At 42.1% G+C, this 22,011-nt stretch overlaps 1 protein-coding gene across 2 annotated transcripts in view; it reads right to left on the bottom strand.

Annotated features, from left to right (window-relative positions):
• Window positions 1–23: 23 nt before the first annotated feature.
• The window catches only part of PRKCZ (protein kinase C zeta), a 25,866-nt gene continuing 3,878 nt past the window's right edge, over window positions 24–22,011 (bottom strand). For both annotated transcript variants that reach the window (XM_082069564.1, XM_082069563.1), the window contains exons 4-19: window positions 21,844–21,933; window positions 21,468–21,518; window positions 11,700–11,785; window positions 9,821–9,952; window positions 9,257–9,338; window positions 8,909–8,958; window positions 7,373–7,561; window positions 6,678–6,775; window positions 6,419–6,505; window positions 6,158–6,293; window positions 5,636–5,723; window positions 5,217–5,336; window positions 4,201–4,280; window positions 3,536–3,625; window positions 2,598–2,713; window positions 24–2,071 (exon numbers count right to left, since the gene is read on the bottom strand). In XM_082069564.1, the coding sequence (XP_081925690.1) occupies window positions 1,984–2,071; window positions 2,598–2,713; window positions 3,536–3,625; window positions 4,201–4,280; window positions 5,217–5,336; window positions 5,636–5,723; window positions 6,158–6,293; window positions 6,419–6,505; window positions 6,678–6,775; window positions 7,373–7,561; window positions 8,909–8,958; window positions 9,257–9,338; window positions 9,821–9,952; window positions 11,700–11,785; window positions 21,468–21,518; window positions 21,844–21,933 (1,583 nt within the window). In that variant the 3' untranslated portion in view covers window positions 24–1,983. The remainder of the gene's footprint in view (window positions 2,072–2,597; window positions 2,714–3,535; window positions 3,626–4,200; window positions 4,281–5,216; window positions 5,337–5,635; window positions 5,724–6,157; window positions 6,294–6,418; window positions 6,506–6,677; window positions 6,776–7,372; window positions 7,562–8,908; window positions 8,959–9,256; window positions 9,339–9,820; window positions 9,953–11,699; window positions 11,786–21,467; window positions 21,519–21,843; window positions 21,934–22,011) is intronic.

Genomic DNA, 22,011 nt, shown 5'->3' with positions numbered 1-22,011 from the left:
TTACCGGGGAGCTCAGAACACTGAAAGAAAACGTATTCAGGGCAAATAAAGTAATTGCCAAGAAGGGAAAAAGGAGTAATTTAAAAATGTCAGATTGCATTTAAGAGGTAAATGTGTCCTTCAGTAGATAAAGTATCTAAAGTCCAGGCATTTGAGGCAAATACTTCTTACCGGTTAAGTTATTTAGTGCTGATTAAAACACATTTTGCTTAATATGAAAAGCTTACAGGCCAGAGAGAAACCCCCAACTTAAATCTGGATGGGATTAATATGACCGAACCACAGGTCTGCGTAATTGCGGCTAATGAGGGGATACAAAACGTGGATTGTTAATCAATGAGAACGGAAAAGGTTACACAACGTTTTGGCAGTCTGGTCCTAGCACCTCATGACGTGGATGTGAATCCGCAAGATGTTCAGCACCTAACGCAATGCTGTACCCTGAGAAAACCGCGTGGTCATGGAGAGGAAGCGAAAGCCTTGCGACTGATCCTGCACTGGACACGGGTCACCGGGGTGGCCTGGCACAGGGATTCTCATTTTCTCTGCCTCTGCGAGTGCTTTTGTTGGTGTTTTTCCCAAATCTCTGCAACCCACACAACAGAGTTAACCCAAAACAGAGCCAACGGCGACTCTGCCTCAGCAGATCTTACTTACAGAGGCAGGGAAATCTTCACAAGCGTCTCAAGTTCAGGTGGCACCGCACACGTACTAATCCGCAAAGGTGGCGACGCGAGCTTTCCCAAGCTGCTAAACGAACGGTTGTGATGTTGCCCTTTCCCTGCCCCCGGTACCCCCGCCCCACTTTGCATGAGAAGGGATTTGATCGTTATTCTTTTGCTTTATCCAATTTCTTAGGTATTCATTAAAGATTCTACTTTGATGCAAATCATTTTACCAAAATATCCCATTCTCTTACATAGAATTAGTTATTAATCTACACTGAGTAACTGTAAGCAGACAGTTGACCGTAAGTAGGAGGTGTGCTTTATCAGGAAAGTGTATTTCTTATTACGGTTATTCTAGATTTACTACTTCAACTTTAAGGCTATGCTTTATTATGGTTTTGCTCTATTTCTGAGTATTTGGATAGTTGATAAAAATACTTTTCAAAAATGTAATATACAACACAACATCATAGTAGGTATAGGCACTGCTCAGGTATTCTGTTCGGAACTCTGTGTGCAAATTTAGTTTCCTTCAATCTAGACATTTCAGTAAATTTGGGCTTCAGAACAACAGATTTTGAAATTGATACTGTAAATTCTAATTTGAAATTAATATTGCTGAGTCACTCTGCATTTCAAATTCTATAAAGATACAAATGAACATCAGGCTGCAGCTGTGAACTGTATGTTTCATATGTAAATGGTCACTTAATATTAACAAGCAGAACTTACCAGGTTTAAGAACGTTCCAAATACGTAATAATTCTTCAATGCAGTTTATCCATTTAGGCACTTAAATCTTGTACCCAAATTTATGTTTTGATTGCTAATAAAACACAACTCCTTTTAAATAGATCTGAGATGTTTAGACAGGTACCACTTGTGAAAAAAGGCATCAAAAATAAGCTTCAACACCACCGTAATACGTTTTATTCTTCAGGATGTTACACTGAAATATTCTTCAATTGGTAGCTCATCGCATCAAATGTTTGTAGAAAGTTCGTAGATCTCCAGGTTGTTCAGAATCTCCTTGTCCAGGGATGCAATGAACATTTCAATCCTTCATGAAACAGGCACAAAATGCAGATTCCTTCATAAACGAAGCCAGTAGTGTCAGTGCCCAGAGCTTCCGGATCACTAAGTGCAGAAGACACCCACCAAAATCCTCATTTCTTTGATTTTCAGCAGCAATTTATTTTTTAAATCATTGGTCTCCATCCAAAATCTTGCAGTTCCCCCGCCTTGCATGCATATACTGTAGGTAAGGATAAATTTAAAGGGCAATCACATTGTCCGCACCAAAGATGTTGTTCCTTCATACTGTTTCTTCTGTTGACAGCAACAATGGATTAATATATTCAAAGCCTTCAAATTCTGACTGATCTATCCGCTTTATTATATCTCTGAAAAAAAGGATGTATTGTTTTAGTTTTATCAATTGCAAATACTATTTTTGTTGCTGTACTGTTTTTTCTTGAAATAATAACAAAGTACCTCACAGAATCCCAGAATGTCAGGGGTTGGAAGGGCCCTGGAAAGCTCATCCAGTGCAATCCCCCCATGGAGCAGGAACACCCAGATGAGGTTACACAGGAAGGTGTCCAGGCGGGTTTGGAAATGGAACCTCTTGTGTTCCGGTTTGAACCCATTACCCCTTGTCCTATCACTGGTTTTCACCGAGAAGAGCTCTTCCTGTTGTCCTTGACCCCTCTCGCCAGGTTTAATTCTAAGGAGGCCTCAGCTTTCCTAGTTGCCTCCCTACCCCCTACAACAGCCTTATGTTCTCCCCAAGGGGCCAGCCCCTCCTGCCATGATCTGTAAACTCTCCTCTTCCACTTGAGCTTATTCTCTTCTTAGTAACTTTCCAGTAATTTACAAATTAGTTTATTAATATGCAATTGTATTTGGGTGAATAAAAACCCCACATACTCATCGTCTGGGGTTAGCTGCACTGGTTCGCTGGTGAACTGCGTATCAAAGTTGTCCAAACCATAATCGTCTGTGATCTGAGGCTGAAATGGAGGGGTTGTTTGCTTCTTTTCCAGCTACGAGAAAAAAATAATGGGGGAAAGGAAAAATTAAAATATTGAATAGTTACACTAGGGTAACAATCGACTTCACGTACTGAAACAATCAACAGAAAGGTTGTCTTGGTGTTCCCTGCAGGCTGTTCAGCCGTCCTACCCACGGGTGGGAAATCTCCCGTGTTCTGAGCTGTGCCACACAACTCGGACGACTGACACGGGGAAAACTGGTTACGGTGTGTGTTCGCTTTGCCATTAGTTATTTTCCATTTAACTCAAGTTTCCACAGAAAAAATTCGGTGAGCATTAGAGTCGCTCCTTGCGTTTCAACTTCAAAACATTTGTAAAAGCTTTTAAGTCAAATTTTTTTATTCATCACCTGCATTTCAAAGAAAATTCGAATAACTAAAAAGGCTTTCCAAATATTTTTCATTTTCTCCTGAGTATATTTGCCAACGCTCTTTTTAGAAAGTTAGCTTAAATTTTATTAACATTTTAGCTCCTCCTGAGCAGCACTGTCCTAATCGTATCACACAAGAGCACAACCACCTAAATCTTTCCATTGTGCTTTTTTTAAATAGGTATCTAGTGTCAAAGCTTTCAGCCGAAAAACTGATGCCCACAGTTGGAACCATTCTTAGATTTCAGAAGACAGCCAGATTTTTGGTGATGAAATAAAGCTCATTTCCATTATGTTAGGTCACCCGGAAAAAGAAAAATAGCTACTACATTTATGAAATTGGATTTTTCTGGTTTTAATAGGGTTGTTACATTACACACAATTAATAAACTAAAAGAATCGATTGATTTTGAACACACACAAACAGAAGCAACGATAGTTACCAGATCCCAGTCTATGCTGCGGAAAAACGTGTGAGACTTGATATCAGCAAATCCCGTTTGGGGCTGACAGCCCAGCCGCTCCTTGGGGTCCTGCAGAACAGACACCCAGTTACACCCCAACCCGCCACCGGCGTGTTCAGCACCAACCCACACGCCCACAGCATCCCCGAGACTGCGCAAACCGCTGGAACACACACACACCTTATCACACAGAACCCCAGAGTGTCAGGGGTTGGACATCTTGGTGGCTGCGCTGGACTCTCTCCAGCAGTTCCCTGTCCTGCTGGAACTGAGGGGCCACAACTGGACACCATATTCCAGGTGTGGTCTCCCCAGGGCAGAGCAGAGGGGCAGGAGAACCTCTCTGACCTACTGACCACCCCCTTCTAACCCACCCCAGGTCCCATTGGCTTCCTGGCCACAAGAGTTTATTAATAAGCCTATAGTTATTTTTTTTCAGCTAGGTGCAGGTTTTTAAATCAAGTCTGTTCTGTGGAACCCCCTCAATAAATAAGCAACAACTGTTTTTTTTTTAACATACAGGATACCAAGGTTTTATAGGTTTTTTTTAATAGTAAGCAGATTAACTTCTTAACTGTATTGCTTTCAACAGGAAGCTCTGACTTCCAGATCTTAGATGCTAAAAATAAAAGAATGTTATTTACCTTGTTTAAAAATCCTTTTAACACATGGGAAGCCTTGACAGAAAGAAACCTCGGAATCCGGATTGGCTTCTCAAGAATAACTGTTACAGGTTGAAAAACAGCAATATTGCGTTTTGGTTTGTGACACTGACCATTACCTCAATACAAACACTCTATTATTTAAATATTTTACCATTTGGAAAATGGGAAGATATGGTAATTATTTAAAATAATGCAAACAAAAGGAACTCCAGTAATTCAAGGCACTGTTACACTGACAAGACTTCCTAAAAGGAACGTTAGCTTCGTTTTCTTTTTCTATTGTTTGTAGTATAATCAGGGAATAAAACTTCTTAAGTGTCCTCAGTATATGGGAAAGCATCATCTTAAACAGTAATTGATTTAACATTAAGCTCATCAAGAAGACTGTGGCAGACTGTTACGTAATTGCAGTAATTAGTTTAAAGGGTGGTTCTGTGTATTAGAGAGTAGACAGCATCGCAACTCCCCAAACTGTTACACAGCTCCTGTTGTAAGAAATACGGCAAGTATCGCTACTTCGGTTTAGAAAAATTCATACAGCGCTATTTCTGAAAGGTAAAACTTAAAATAGTTACATTAATTTCATTGGAATTAAAAAAAAAAAAATATATATATATATATATGGAGCAAAGCTCCAGGTTGCTATATTTCTGTCAGGGAAGATCCTCCTAGCACTGAACTGTAAAAGCAGCTGTTGGCCTGTGGACTGCCGTCCAACACACACCGTGCCATACGTTGCTGTCTGAATTCAACTGTGGACATTTGAAAAACACGCTCTCGTCTGAGGAAAGCTTCCTAATTTTAGACCATTTTATCCAAGTTCAAGACAATAAATTCCCAGGATGAAACTGGAAATATTGGGGCTCTTTATCTCTAGCAGATCTACAGGCAGCTATGGGATAACAACGGAAAACCCAACTGTCCTATTGGAACTGCTCATTTCCATTGGATCTTCCCCAGGAAAACCAAAACCAACCACAGCACAGTGACTGTACCTTGGAAGAGGTAATCTTCAGTGTTCATGTCGGGATTGTCGGTAATAATGTCAAACGGAGACCTTCCTGCCATCATCTCAAACATCAGCACACCGAGAGCCCACCAGTCCACGCTGAACCCTGGCAATGTTTGCAGAGCAGATTTGCAGCAGGAACTCCTTCCATTTAGGCGTTAAGATTTACGGCCTGGTTCCACAAAGCACTGAAAGTCTCTGCTTTCACTGAAGCCACAAACCCCGTGACTGACACTGTCACCGGGGGAGATTGCGGAGACTTTCCCGCTTTGGGATTCCCAGGGTGATCTGTCTGGGAGCTTGGAGGCGTCAGCCAGACAGCACCGCTCCAATGAAAACTCAACCCACAACTAGAACTTTGCTTTGTGATCTATTAGAACTACAAAGAGTTTAGTCCCAGCTTACCATATTCTTCTCCTCGGAGGATCTCTGGTGCAATGTAATTTGGTGTCCCACAGAAAGTGCTTGTAGTGTCGCCAGGGCCCAAACCCTCCTACATGCAGAAAACATTGCGTGAATTCCTCAGGTGCAGTTTTGGCTTCAGAAACTTATTCTCACCAACAAACAGACTGGACTCTAATCTCATTTCACATACATATTTTCTAACTTTGGGCCATGTAAGAAACTTAAATAGATGAAAGAAGTGAACTTGGCCAACAGACCCAACTTCTTTCATCTGCAAAAATCACCCACATAACTTGAAATACACAAAGAAAGGAATTACAAATGTTATTCTGAAAAGTGACTGAAGAATAGGAGCACATTCCTATTCCACAACAAAACTCGGGGCTCATAAACATGAGTGTTGAGGTAAGGACAACTACTGTCAGCTTTCTCTTAATGTCACCGGGTGCAGTATTTGACTTAAAAGTATAACCAGAGATACACGCTGAATGACGAAGCAAGAAAAGGCACGAAACCTCCTACCTTGCACATGCCATAATCTGTTAATTTGATATGACCCTCTGCATCTAAAAGAACATTGTCCAGTTTTAGGTCTCTGTAGATTATGCCTCTTTCATGTAGGAAGTTTAGAGCAATACAAATTTCAGCAGCATAAAACCTGAAATTAAAGAGGAGAAAACTGATATTAGCATTAAGATTGTAGAAAAGCTGGTGCATTTAAAAACCCCTGTTTTTAAAACAACCACAACACAAGGCACCACTATAACTGTGTATGTAAAATACCTTGCGTGTTCTTCAGGAAGCTTTCTTTGCCGTTGCATATGAAACATAAGATCTCCCCCATTTACATACTCAATGACGAGAAACAATCTGAAAATATATAATACAGTTAATGGATTCCAAGGAAACCTTCAAGTAAAACTCTTCTTATCCCTCCAGTTTGAGCCATCTTCACTTCCACTCTTGAATTGGGCTTCTGATTTCTTACAGCTACAGAAACAATCAATTTTTTCAACCCAAAACAATTTCAGATCTTTCTTACCGACTTGTTGTTTGAAAGCATGAATGTAAACCAACTAGGAATGGGTTACTGGATGCCTGTTCAAACACATGTTTCTCTGTCTGTACCCAATCAATATCCTGAAATAGAGTAATGGAACAGTCAGAACTCCTGCTGGAAAACCACTGGGGTATTCCCAGAATAGAAACTGTGAACATCTATGCTCCATCTTGTCCAGCTCCAGAGCCCCAGCTCCCTCAGCCTTTCCTCACACGGGAGATGCTCCACTCCCTCCAGCATCTTGGTGGCTGCGCTGGACTCTCTCCAGCAGTTCCCTGTCCTGCTGGAACTGAGGGGCCACAACTGGACACAATATTCCAGGTGTGGTCTCCCCAGGGCAGAGCAGAGGGGCAGGAGAACCTCTCTGACCTACTGACCCCCCCCTTCTAACCCACCCCAGGTCCCATTGGCTTCCTGGCCACAAGGGCCCAGTGCTGGCTCATGGTCACCCTGCTGTCCCCAGGACCCCCAGGTCCCTTTCCCCTACGCTGCTCTCTAATAGGTCATAAAACGTTTTAAATTCAATTATATATTCAGAAGTTTTTTTAACCATTTAGAAACATCTGCACAAAAGACATTTCAAAATATCATACATCTGCAGTATTTGATACACTGCTCAGTTGTGCATGCAAATTTTTTACAATATGTAAGAGAATGCAGTTAACACAGACTGTTACCTCATCATCATGGACCAATTCTTTCTTCACTACTTTCATAGCATAAATTTGATCATTCTTTTTTAACCGAACTAAAAGAACTTTGGCATAACTTCCACGTCCAATAACTCTGATCAAATCAAAGTCCTGCAGTCCAAGCCCCTGAGAAATCTTAATTCCATCCATTCCATCAATGACTGGTTTAATATCCTGTACAAAAAGAAAGAGAGGCTAGAAACACAACATTTTTGTAACAAGTAATTATTAAAGCAAAGAGGTTTTCACCACCGCACTGAATTTGCTGGAATGAGATGGGAACATGTCAGACTGCAGCAGTTGAACTAGACACGTGCAGCATGTATTTGACATTATGTTTTATCAATATATACAATGCTTTGACATACTTCTGTGGCCTATTTTTATCTGACCTCGTACTACTGTACTTGTAGACAGATCAGCATTCTGCTGAACTATGGAAAGTATTTATATAAAGAATCTTGATCTAGGATTGACTGCTATTAGCAGAGATTGCTCTGAGCTTAAAGATTCTAGTCAACAAAGCTCCCAGAACGCCAGTTCCCCTCCATAGGATACCTTCAATTATTGTAGTAAAGCTCAACATTCAGGTGGGAAAATCAGAGCGGCATAAATCAGGACAGTTGAGCAAATAGCACCTGTCAAAATTTAACCATGAACAATATCTACCTAAGCACTAAACACAGCAGAAGGGAGCAATTCTACACAGCAATTAAAATTCTCTGATGTGTTTTAAATTCATACCCTTCCATCTCCGAATCTGAGATAAGAACCTGAAGGCATGTGCCTGCAAACAAGGCAGTCACTCACCCAACAGCAGGAACCAGCCAAGTGTGCAGTAATGGTAGTGACAAGTATTGTAGCAGATAGAGAGGACTAAAAGGTGCAAGCCGGTTGAAATTGGGGTATCAAACTGGCTGCCAGTGTTCTGCACAGTGCATCCTATTCATTTAAAACACGCCAAAAGCATTTTTAAAAGAAATGGCTTTAAGCCCTTTAGAATTAGAGGTCATTGGGATTTTTCAAACCGCTTTGAGGGAATGACATTCTTGGTATGCAGAGATTGTGTCAGACTGCCCACAAAAGAGCTGAAAAAGAGTTTAAGTGGATGCTATTCTACTTGAATTTCCACAGGAGCTGTCTATAGATTATGAGGTATTATCTATATGAAGCATCTCAAAGCTGATAGTGAATGTACGATCAGGCTGAGCCGGCGGCACAGGCGCGCGGCCGCTGCAGAACCAAGATGTCAAAACCACCACTGCTTGCAAGGGCCAAGTGCTGAATCGCTCTTGTTGCAACATGAACGGCGGAGACAAAAAGAAGAATTTCTCACATCATAACTGGGATACGAAAAACCCAACCAAAACGCTTAGGAGAAAAAATACCAATTTTCAGAAAGAAAACCCAGACTTCTTGGTTTAAAAGGTAGCAGAAAAAATTAGGATAATTAGCTATTTTATAAAAAGCTGTATGATTAAGTGTGTAAACGTGAATTACAAAAATACTTGTAAAACATACCTCAGAATCATCTTTAATGTCATGTTTCCGGTTTGAAGGAATGTAGGGAACTGGAACAGAAACCAAAAAAGTACAAAGTAGTAAGTATATCATTGGGAACTGCTCCGTGCTTAACTTCACATTCTGGAATGCTCTCAGAGTATAGGAACTTAGGATGAACCCAAACTAGATGATATGCTTCAGAAGGTCATTTACTGTAATCAAGTCCCTAATGAGCATTTATTTCACCTGTGGGACTAAACTAGAGCTAATCCAAAGTAAACTTTAAAAACACCCGAACAGGTAGAATGGAAACCGGGCCGCCCAATGGGGAAACACGTGAATTCCGACTTCACAGGAAATACTCACTTCCATCGGTTTCTTCTGAAGGGAGGTCAGCTTCATCGTTTTTATCATCTAACCGAGGTTCCTGGGAAGGCATGACCGAATCCTGCAAAGACAAATCACAAAAACCCTTTGGTTTTCTGCTTACAAACCAGGAATTATGCAAGATGATCCCATAAATTGCTAAAGAGCACAATACCAAATAGCTTCATGGTACACAAAACCCTGGTCTCATTCACAACCCATGATGAGACGTGTAGCGCTCCAATAGGTGTAGCAATGTGCACAAAATCTAATTACACCAAGGCAAGTCCTATGCAATACCCATAAAGAAAGGGTGACAGAGCCTGGCCCAGGCTGCCCAGGGGGTTGTGGAGTCTCCTTCTCTGCAGACATTCCAACCCGCCTGGACACCTTCCTGTGTAACCTCAGCTGGGTGTTCCTGCTTCATGGGGGGATTGCACTGGATAAGCTTTCCAGGGCCCTTCCAACCCCTCACATTCTGGGATTCTGTGTGATTCTGTCATCTAGAAATGGCAACATAGAACATAATGAAACATTTTTGTTTTCTACAGAATGCAAACTTACCATATGCCTTTTGCAGGTCAGTGGAACAAGGATATGACAACGTTTATGGACCAGCAACTTGCAGTTGATGCACTTGTAGCCTTGCCTTCCGAGCCCCCATATCCTTTCGCTGCACTGGCCACAATACGCTCTCTAAAAGCCAGAGTGAATATTATCAATTATCAGTTCCTTGCCGTGGGCGAGCAGTTATCCAGCAGTAAGAATCCACCCTACAAGAACCCATCCCCATCACCCCCAGGAGATATTAGATAATAATTCTCTTCAAATATCCAGGGTTTCCCAAATAACTAAATATTATGCTTCATACTTAGAGGACTACATTGAGCTGAACTCTAAAAATCAATGTTAAGAACGCTAATATCTCAAAAATATAGAACACATTACAGCCTAACATCAGTAAATCATTCTTAGACAGTAAGTATATTTTGAATTTCAGGTTCTGATGTAGGTTACCCAAATAAAACTGACAAATTTGTACTACACAGTGATGCATAAAAAGCACCCAAACTGACTGCTTGGGAGAACACTGGCATAACGTGTTACAGAAGACAAGTTAAAGCATGAAGAATGTTCTATATCTGCATCTACATACTTTAACAGTGGTAGAACATCAGTAGAAATGTTCCATAATTAAAACTTATCGAGACTAAAGTAAAACCTCTATTGGTTGTACTATTTAATATAAAAAAATACGTGGCCTTTTATACATGTGCAACAAAATGGCATCTGAATAAATTAAATCCAAAGGAGGACAGCTGGAGAAGCCAGACTTTGTGCTGCTGACTTTACCAGGGCGGGTCTTGACATAACTTTTCCAGTGTGTGCGCTGTGGTCATTTTATCCACTTCACCCCAAGTGCCAAACGGCGACCTGAGGTTCTTCCAGAGCAGCGAGTCGCCCGCGGCAGCGCTCGCTCGCACGGCGCAGGCTGCCAGCAGCAGACTTACGCATCATTCCCTATCCGCAAGTTTTCTCCGGTAACGACTGGAACAGGCTGAGCCGCTGCCCGTTGTGCAAACTGCCCCGAGTGCTGCGCTCGCCCCCCCGCCCCAGGCTTCGCAGAATTCCGCAACTGTCCCGGAGCCGCCGAACAGTGAGAGTCTGTTCCACCCAAACTGCGCCTTAGAGTGCGGTTATTCAGATCCGCAGGCTAATGAATCACACACGCTGTCCTGCCCAAAAGCCTTCGGCTGCTAGAAACCCTTACTAGTACTGTTAGAAAAAGAAATTAAAAAGAAATCAAAGATCGTTTTTAAAGAAAATTTTCTGTATTGCTCTTCTCTTCTTGGGAATTCCCAAAAGCGTGTACTACATTTGTATATATGCTGCAATACTTGGGCATAATGGGATAAGGGAAGGAGGAGTCTCAGTCTTAAAGCCACATTCACTTGCTTATGTGGATTAAGTCAGATTCTTAATGCAGTTGTATTTTAGTTCAGTAAACCAGATTTTTTTTCCTGAATTAGATTATGTAATAGCTCCGATTCGAAGCAGTTCAAGCTACCATCAAGAGCTCTCATCTCTAAGAATGACTGAAGGTAAAAGATTATGCTAACAAGCAATCAAAATCACATACAGAACAGAGGAGAAAAGCTGCTCCGAGTATCTATCAGTTTAAATAGTCACAAAACGAGGGGGATTTTAGACACTTCAAATAATTTCTACCAATCATAAATTATTAACTCCACCCCAGACTCAAAGACTTTCAAGTTGCTGTTATTGTTGTGACCCGAATAACACCGCACAGACCGAGAAGTCACATGAATAAGCATCTTGCATTTCCTTTCTTTTCAACACTCAAACACAGAAAAAGCACAGACCGAGAAAACAATTACCACAAACCATTACCAAACCCCACGTTTCATGCAACAGTACTCACTCTGTTAAAACGTTTGGCTTGAAACAAATGCCCATTCACTCGGTACAGCTTCCTCCATCTTCTGGCTCCACGTCGGTAGATCGATTCTAAGAAAAAAGGTTTAGAAGGTGTAAAGCAGCAGCATGGCAGCGCAGCAACACCCCACGCGCCACGGGAAGCAACGTCTGGCTTCAAACAATCTTGCTTTCCTGAACAGGAACGCACAGCTAAAATCCCTGCTGGTTTCTTTAAGGCAGCGTAAGTGACAGCTCTGCAGGATGTTCCACGCTGCCTCTCCCTTTTCTCCGGCCCTGTCTCTTTTTCCTCACATGATCGTAATCTCGTTACCGTTTCTCGGTGGCTCTGCTGGAGCTCAGGTGAGAGGGACAGACAACTGTTAAAGAAACAGCCTCCTCGGGAACATCCCGGTGCCGAGCTCCCCACGTCGCTTCACATGGAAAGGATGTTTGACACTAATAAAGCCTTAGATGCGCGATATTGAAGATTTTCCGATAGCAAGTTTTATGTATGCCTTCCTAAAAACAAATTACTTATACTCGTTATAATGCGGCTTGACACAAGGAGCTGCTGCAAAGTTTTTGCCTAAAAACATGCTCCAGCGTCACTGAGGACCTGTCCCAGCGCTCGCAGGACGCCTTCTCACCGCCAGGAAAACCCACGAAACCTTCGCAACCGTCTTCTCCAAAACTGCAAATTGGTTCGTTAGACAAAGCACCATATGGAAGGAACCCAATACATCTGTGTTCCGAAGATGATCTTACCACTGACATGAGAAATATTAAGTGAATGATAAGTTAACGAGCAGCTTGTGCTGATGAAGTCTGTAAATACAGGAGCAAGTCACTTCCCTAATTAATGATAAATATGAAATCAAAGTCAGGGGCTTACATCCTATACTTGTGAGGCAACAGTCTGACAACACCTGAACTTAACATAGCAAAGCTTTTTAAAAAGCAGGAACCCCTTCAATTTAGCGCTATGGCCAGCACTGATTCAGCACACAGTCTATGACAAATCAGTTCCTATAAAAACAAAATTACTCTCAGTATTCTAACGTGGGAACAAAGCTCTAAGCAAGGATTTCACCCCTAAAACTCAGATGAGAAAGATACTTCTGAACCCAAATATTTTGGTATGTGTTTCTAGAACACTTTGGAATAAAACAAATAAGGGATCCCATCATTTTCAATAACCAAGAACTAAACCAAGTTCAGTTCATTACTGTGTTCAACCAAAACAGCTACTTTGGCATTTATTTCCCAGTACACCTCAGTTAACTCATTAAGGACCTCAAGTTAGCTGCTTGGAGGCTGAACGAGATATTATACCCCTAATTTAACATAGTATTTCTTCTTCAAAGGATATTAAAGACAAGCCTTTGCTTAACAAAAAAAAAATAATTCTGAATATTCATTTTATACGTGGACAACATTAGGGAAAATTCAAGAGATATTTTAAGTTACTAACAGGGATAACAAGTTTTTATTGGGGAGCATAAAGCTATATTCCAATTACAATGAATGTACTGAACTTTATCTGCTTCGAAGGTTGGAAAACTGGAGTATAAAGAAAATGTGTTTTTCAAGATTACAAGGGAAATAAAAATAGTCAAACGACGCAATGAAGCAGGTGCTTCTGACTCCAAATCCGTGTGGAACACCCGAGCGCTGCTGCTGGGCAATTCTTTCCTCTGATGTCAAGCTGCGCAACTACATCACTAACGCTCATTCACAATGAACCTTAAAAACCGTGTAATATTGTTTCTTCAGAAATCACAGAATCCCAGAATGTCAGGGGTTGAAGGGCCCTGGAAAGCTCATCCAGTGCAATCCCCCCATGGAGCAGGAACACCCAGCTGAGGTTACACAGGAAGGTGTCCAGGAGAACCTCTCTGACCTACTGACCCCCCCTTCTAACCCACCCCAGGTCCCATTGGCTTCCTGGCCACAAGGGCCCCGTGCTGGCTCATGGTCACCCTGCTGTCCCCAGGACCCCCAGGTCCCTTTCCCCTACGCTGCTCTCTAATAGGTCATTCCCCAACTTACACTGGAACCGGGGGTTGTTCCTGCCCAGATACAAGACTCCGCATGATCAAACTGTAATGAAATCTTTTACTATACTAAGCACAGAGATAATTTGCTATTGCTGCAAATCACTTCTCAGATTAATACAAGTTGTTTACAGGCCAGTTGCGCTGCCAGCTGCCCAGGGAGAGCGGCCAGTTTTGCTTTGTTCGTTTCATGTTTTGCTGAGCAGACAAGCGAGCATTCTTTCAAAACCAACTCACCGATTACAAGTAGGAAATGGATATTAGTATTTCAGATAGACTCTGAATTAGATGAAAAGATAACATATCAGAATAATTATGTATAAAGATAGAACTGATTTTAGGAAAGTCAATTCTCAACAACTCTGGTAGTAGGTTGTTTCATGTATCTGTTACTTAATATGTCCCAAACAGTTAAACTGGAACAGTAAAATCACCTTCTGAAGCTTGTAACACACATACATTGTAAGGTATATGAATTGGTCCTTTTTATTATGAATAAGCTGCTATGTACAATTGCTATTCCTTTTCAGAAGTTAGAAAAGGAAGAGTATCCTTAACAATGTGCAGGCATTAAGTGCTTTAATCTCTTGCTATTATTAAAATGGTCAGACGACAGCATTTGATATTTAATTTAATTTAAAACTGATTAGCAGTTAGGGAACTGTATCCCCATCCTCCTTTCCTTTTCCAATAGGGACTAAAATTAACCACAAAGTCAGATCAACCTCTATGGAAAAAAAAGATCCAGCACAATTTAGATAGCAATAATGACAAAGGAAATGTGCTGCATGCACCAGAGGAGCAACGAGGGGATCAAGCTGTATTTCACACAGCAGTAATATTTACCTGGCACTTACTGCAACCCAGCAAGAATACGGTTTGAATATCCTGCTCCCCACTGACTTAGAAGCGGGTCAGGGCTGGTGGGTGGAAAACTCACCCTGTGCACGCACCGACTGCCCGTGAATCACCTCTCAGTCGCTCCTGTTCACCTCCTCGTTAAAACAGCTCCACATCATTGCAAAGTGCTAAGTCACCTTTACGAAGACAATGACACCCACTAAAGCAGAGCTAAGATCTCGTTTGAAACGGTCTCTGCTGCCCCTTCAGATCACTCACAGCCCTTCATGCCTTATGGCTCGTCTTGGCCTCAAAGTTAACAGCTCACACGAATGGCAGCTGGAAATCTGGACTGTCTTGAGCAAAAGAAAATCCACAGATACTTCAGAAGAGATAGGTAAGCATTTAGTAGTAAACGCAACTTACAGAATTATTTCTTGAATATTTTAATGGAAATGTAACCCTCCAACAATAATAGCAAACAAATACATGAGAAAAACTCAGCAAGTTTCTGGCAAACAAAAAAAACCTCCCTGACTTCAAAAAAATCTCATAAGATCTAGCAAACCTCACATTTTTAATGGATCCAGATTGCCTTAACTGACGTCCCAGAAGCGCGGCTGTTCGGTGCGGCTGCCGAGCGCGGCGCGTCCCCGGCTACCGGGGCCACCTGGCCCGTTTGCTCAGGGACACCGTTATAAACTGAACCTCAGGCAAAACCGCACAGCAAGGCCCAACAACCCAACACGTCTACACCGCACACCATCATTTGTTTCCTTTCATTCAAGCCTGTGCAGGGAGGAGCTGCACAGTTGAATCCAAGTGCAAGGTTACCAGGATGGATAAACCTGGGATTAAGTGAGCATAAGAGCAGGATTTCCCCACTCACCTGGTAGGGAAGTTGGAGCCAGCCTGGGTGACCCTCGCACTTCCACTCGGGTTCTGGAACACGGACTGTGAGGTCACTCACAGAACCTCAATTCTTTTTACTTGTGAGACCAACCATCTATTAACTAATCACTAAGAAACCAGAGCGTGATTCAGTGACTAACAGCCTAGAGTTTACTCATACATTATCTAGTCAAAGCAAAAATGTTTGCAATTAAATGAAAACACATTTGGTGTTCATGCATCAGGACAGTCACCTGCTGAAAAGTGGTGATTTTTATAGAAGTTTTTATAATCTTTTGAGCAAACGCTAACAAATGGACTGTGAACTGGCTGAAGGGAAGAAACCACAGAGTCAATGGGGCGGAGTCCAGTTGAGGCCTGGATCCAGTGCAGAGCCTCAGGGGGCAGTGCTGGGGCTGTATTATTCAATATATTCATCAATGATTTGGATGAGGGAACAGAGTGACTGTCAGCAAGTTTGCTGGTGACACCAAGCTGGGAGGAGTGGTGACACTGGAAGCTGTGCTGCCATCAGAGACCTGGACAGGCTGGAGAGTTGGGCAGGAAAAATGTAATGAAATAGAACAAGGGCAAGTGTAGAGTCTTGAATCTGGGCAGGAACAGCCCCAGGTTCCCGTGTAAGTTGGGGAATGACCTATTAGAGAGCAGCGTAGGGGAAAGGGACCTGGGGGTCCTGGGGACAGCAGGGTGACCATGAGCCAGCACTGGGCCCTTGTGGCCAGGAAGCCAATGGGACCTGGGGTGGGTTAGAAGGGGGTGGTCAGTAGGTCAGAGAGGTTCTCCTGCCCCTCTGCTCTGCCCTGGGGAGACCACACCTGGAATATGGTGTCCAGTTGTGGCCCCTCAGTTCCAGCAGGACAGGGAACTGCTAATAATTCAAGGATAAGCTCTTACAGATGCAGAAGAACTAGTAATGGAACTTCAGAAACACAAACAAGGCACTCTCTAGTCAATAGTGAGAACCTCAGTTGTTCATTTTTTCCCTACCCAAGTCACTGCCTTCCCCCTGTGGTTTACGGGCAGAACTGCACGGGCTGCTCGTCTCTCCCCCTTGCACGGATGGGGATGCTGAGGACCCGCGCACCTCGGCCACAAAGCGCCCTTCCAGCTTTCCCAAAGGTGTGTGTTGATTTACCACCCAGATTAGGACTGGCTCAAGTCTTCTGTGCTGAGCCCAGTGCTTGCAGGACTTGGTCTCACTTGGTCTCCATTTCAAACTCGCAGCGCCTGACATGTCCCACAAAGTCCTGTCTTCTCACACAGCAACTCAGAAATCCAAGAGAAAGATGTCGAAGAGCTCACTCCTCTGCCCTGCAGGCCCTGCTGCTGTTTCTGAGGCTGAGCTAAACATTCAAAACCATCACTTGCACACAACAACTGATTTTAAAAAGTATTGCACAGAATCCCAAGCATAATGATCTGTCATTAACCTTCACCATACCATTTAAGGGGTCACACATTCAATAGCTCTTTCAAGCTACTGAAACAGACAGGCCCAAAAAGGTTTAACAGGCTTGCAAACGTCCACTAATTCCAACAAATAACACAAAAAGCCCCATTACCTCCTTGTCCATTTAGTTATTCCTAATGCCTTCATATCAAAAGTGGATTTAGCTACTTATGGCAAGTATATAGATTGGAAGCATGAGAGAGAACACCCAGCTCCATCCCCCTGTGTTATGTTCAAGAGAAGTTTCCTAAAACCAGGTGACCTCTTTCCTTCATGACTATACTACATTCTGAGCAATAGCTAAGGGGGGAGGTGTGTGGAATACATGAAAAGAACACAGGCTATTTGTTATGACACCTTATAAACTAGCTCGAGTGCTCCTTGTTCCACTGTATTTTTAGTTTATAGTTTACAAACTGGTATAAAAACACCTGCTAAGACATCCAGTATCTTGAAACTATCAAACCCCACCGCCAGATGTGTGCTTTATAATTTCACACCTCTGTTATCAAATGGGAGGCCTATCTCTATTTTTCATTGGATGGTTCATAGCTAAGAAAAACATTGAAATCATTTTAGAATTAAAACCATTAAATAAGGCAAACAGACCTCTAACTACAACTCTGTTCTCAGTAAGTTAAGCTGTCTCGATCTGTATGCGTATTTCTCAAATATAACACATCTTTAAAAAAATCACAGTACACAGTTAAGACGACAGAGGAAGAGATTTCAGGTATTCTTGAGAAACTATGACACAGCTATTTTCAATGCCCAAGCAAGAATATCTTACATTAAAACCAGTATGATCTCCCCCTCTGCCAGTTCAATTACCAGAAACCAGGAGAGGGTTACTAGCAGTTTCAAAATTGCCTAATTATCTAGTGCAATCCAATCTATGTCTTCAGAATAGTCTCTATGGTCGCAATAGTTCCTTTCTTCATTGGGGGATGAAATTGGTTCACGTGCTCTGAATAACCTAATCACTGCTGCCAATACAGTAACAAATGAAGGGAAAAACCTGCCTCGCGAGCTAGAAAAATATTTACAGGCCACACCACTGTAGCAAGAAGCCTTCTGGAGCTATTTTGTAGTATCAGGTAAAACATAAAGCAAATCCAAATATCTATATCTAAAATAAAACAGCTCACAACATTAATTAGGTTAATAAGGTGCCTTCACTGAACCCTATGATGACAATTGCACGAAATACAGCTTGGGGAAAAATGAAGTCCAAACACCTAATGCTAAAATACTGAGCAGATAAACAAAGAGCATAAGAGACATCACAACGCAGCGTAATCACCACCAAAAAAGACAGCACGATCGGCCAGAAATATTAGACAATAAAAACAGTCTGTCATGCTAATGTCAGAAGTACTTACACAGTAAAAGGTATTCATTCTGTTTCATGAAATCACAGGTTTCCTAGTCTGCATTCTTCTATTTAACGAGGCTCACAGCAAAACAACCCGAAAATTTGTTAGCAGCAGCTACCCAAATCCGAGATCAATTTTAACATTAAATACACATATCTATTTGTTCAGAAGTGCTCTAGCACAGTTCATTCCGACAATATTAGAAACTAAGCAAACCTTAATTCAAAACAAATATTTTGCAATTAAAAAACATCCGAGATGATCCACTAAACACAATTCAACAAAAAGGCCTTAAAAATGATGCTTCTAAATCATTAATCTTCACATCAGCAATCGTACAATAAGCAGGCCCTGAGCACATACCGTCAGGGTTTTTGGGATACATTTCTTTCATTAATCTCCCTTATTAGCAGCAGCAGCACTACTCACTCTTCTGTTCTTTTCCTCCTAAAACACATTCCCCAAGAGTCCTTTCAAGGCAATTTTATCAGCATTTCCGAGAGGTCTCTCAGCCACATCCCCACGCACAAGAGGCAGCGGCAATCTCTGCATTTGTAACAATCTATGGCTGCAAAGGAGGGTGGCAGGCAAAGCGACCGTATCAGAACCAAAACGCTGAGTTCTATTATCCGCTGCAGCACACGTACACCCATACCGCATCACCGGCCTCAGCCCACAGCAGCAAGCACAACGATGAGACAAAATCTACAGAAAAAGCATGCATTACTCACTAGGCTTTATGCTTTAGCTTCTGCAGCATGGAATTCTTTACAACGTGGTAGGTATGAAACGAAACATTTTCCCTTTATTCCAGTGATGCCGCTGTTTGAATACCATTAGATACCAAGGACAATAGGCAGGATCAGCTCGAACATTAAGAGCAAATATTTAATGGAAGACTGGTTCCCCCCGTCTCTCCCTTTCACATCTCTGCTCGTGTATCCAGGCACGGGTGGTACTGGCTCCCTTGAGAGGCTGGAGCCAGCAGCCGAGCACAAACTAAAACATGGCATGGATGGCAAGGAGCTGATGTCACAAAAACAAGTATTTCTCTGATAAAGCCGGCAATTCCATTAGGGAAGTCCGACAAATCGATCTAAATTGTTCAGCCGAACGTGCTTTGTTATACAACGCACTGCAGCATCAAGGGCGATAAATCAGACCGAGATCTGTCAGTGTAAATAAGCTGAGACGACAATACTAAGTTATAGAGCTGCCAATCAGACACCACGCTGCGTGTCGGGGGAGCGGGAAGGCTGTCGCTTATCGGCACCCAGTATAAACACACACCTAAACATCACAGAAACAACCTCGTTTCATATCAATTCCAAAATAGCTGATCTGCTAAAAAAATCCAATTATTTTTAAATAGAAAAGACTGGCCTAAAAGTCTGCCATCGTTATCAGGAAACATGGGATAAGGGATCGAGGCTCCTGGCCAGCGGGTGCTGGAGTCACCTCAGAGGGAACACACACAGGATGTTTTGGGAATCTCGCCCAAATCCCCCCATCGCGGCAGCGCCACTGCGGCTGTGGGGACGGGACAACCGGCCCGAAGGGAAATCTTACCGGTTCGGCAACAGCAGCCGGACATTTACACCGGGAGCTGCTCATTGAGGGGGAGGCCCATTCTGCACAGAGCAAACAGTTAACTGGTTATTTGTCTCTGGAAATAACTTGAGGCAAACTTATAAGGTCCTTTATAGTGTAAGCACGATGCTCTAGAAAAGTGCCTATGTAATATTCTCCTTTTTTTAAAAGGAATTCCTATTAAAGTGATAAAGCCATATAAAATAAAACAAGATTTGGAAACATACTGAATATTTTCTGAACAAAGGACAATATTGTAGTCCTGTCAAAATAAAGTCCTTTAAATAAACTCTACCACCACTACCAAAGCCATTTCCACATAGTCGAAGTGCAATGCAGGTGTTTGCTTTATGCCTTTGGCTAATGAGCAACAATGCCGAATGCATTCATTTAGGCTAAATTAGCACCGATACAATTTAATACATCTGTTTAAAACAATTTGAAAATCATTACAACTAGGACACAATACCAGCCTTCCATGCAGGCCTCACAGATGCAAAGAGGCAAAATGCCCTGAATTAATTCAATAAACTACAAGAAACTTGAGCGCATCCTACTGAACAGGCTTTTTAAACAATCCAAGTATGATTCAACACGACCTCTAAAACCCTGTAAGGAGAAATACTGTGCAGACAATAACCAGGTCATCTGAGCCACACTGATCTCACGGCTTAAGATAACCAAGACATCTAACAAATTAACGCAAAAAACTGCGGTACTAAAATATCTACACTTTTAATGAGATCATTAAATTGCAGTGACTTTATTAGGTATGCCACATTATTCACACAAATACCCCTTTAAGCAACCGCTTTCTCTCTCCTCCAGTCAGCTTTTCTCAACAGTATTTCACATTGGTTTGCTTTCTGTTTGCACAAAGGAGGGCAAATAACTCTGTTTGGGACCAGCACCAGTCTGGGTCAGTACAACAGGGGTATTTCCTCACGAAGCAGAGCTGGAGTTTGCTGGTGCTTTCGGTCCTTGTGCTGGGAAAGCAAAGTGGCTCAGCTGCTGTGAGTCCATTCCCTACCATGGGAAGCAGAATAGAAAGCAAAACTCCGCGTGCTGTGAAATAGCCCCAAATTGTGATGCCAGACTTGGTTGTTCCATTCATAGCTGCAGAATTAAGGGGGGAAGCACCCCAAACTTGAAGATTTAAATAAAATCAACCCTTCTGTCTTCATTGAAAGACAGCGGTTTCACTTACAATGATGTATTAACACAAATTCACCATTGGTAGAACATGCCAAGCGTTCTAAGGCTGTTTAATCCCCAAAGCCATCACTTCTACTGTAATTCTCACAAAAGACAAAGGCACGCAAGACACTGAACTACCCAAACATCCTAAAGCATCATTACCAAATAAGATTAGAAAAAAGCAACGAGATACACGGAAAACCCTAACTTTTAGCGTTGCTAACAACATTTTCTGTAGATACAGAGGTTCAACTTGTGCCTGCCGATGCAAACCCGACACCCGATGATTCGCATTCCTTTCCTTAACATTTACAAAGACATGAACTGAGATTTGGTAACATTTTAGTACTCACTGTCTTCTCCTGGACAAGGCATGCCGGGCTTCTCTGGAATACTTGGGAAAACTAAAACAAAAACATTAGATTTTTAAGTGAAAATACTCTCAGTAGTACTTTTGCCTTGATGCTTCAGTGTATTTACACAGTTTCTGGAAGCCTTTAAGTAATTCCGCATGAGAAAACAATCAAAATTTGGGTCCATACTGGCAAGATACTTGGCTATAGCATTAACAAATGTGTGCAGTTTAGAACCTGAAGCCCTCTCAGAGCCTACTGTAGGGTTTCAGCTACACAACAATGTTATCTGACAGCCAAAGGAGTTGTTCCAATTATTTAAGAAGCTGTTTGGATTACCAAATGCATACAGGTTCTCAAATTGTTTAATACTTACCATGAATAATCAGTCCCTCGTCTCTGTTTTGACAATACAGGCGGAAAGCTTCCTCCAGTTCCATCTGAGATGAGATGGTACATGGGTCACCTAACAAAAAAAGCGAGAGGGAAATTTATGACTGAAGAGTGGAGAATTTCAATTAGTTAGTAAGAAATACACCAGCCT

The sequence above is a fragment of the Streptopelia decaocto genome, assembly GCF_964273445.1.
Source record: "Streptopelia decaocto genome assembly, chromosome: 20".
NCBI lineage: Eukaryota > Metazoa > Chordata > Aves > Columbiformes > Columbidae > Streptopelia > Streptopelia decaocto.
The sequence above is the reverse complement of the archived record's forward strand: the minus strand, read 5'-3'. Positions and strand labels throughout refer to the sequence as shown.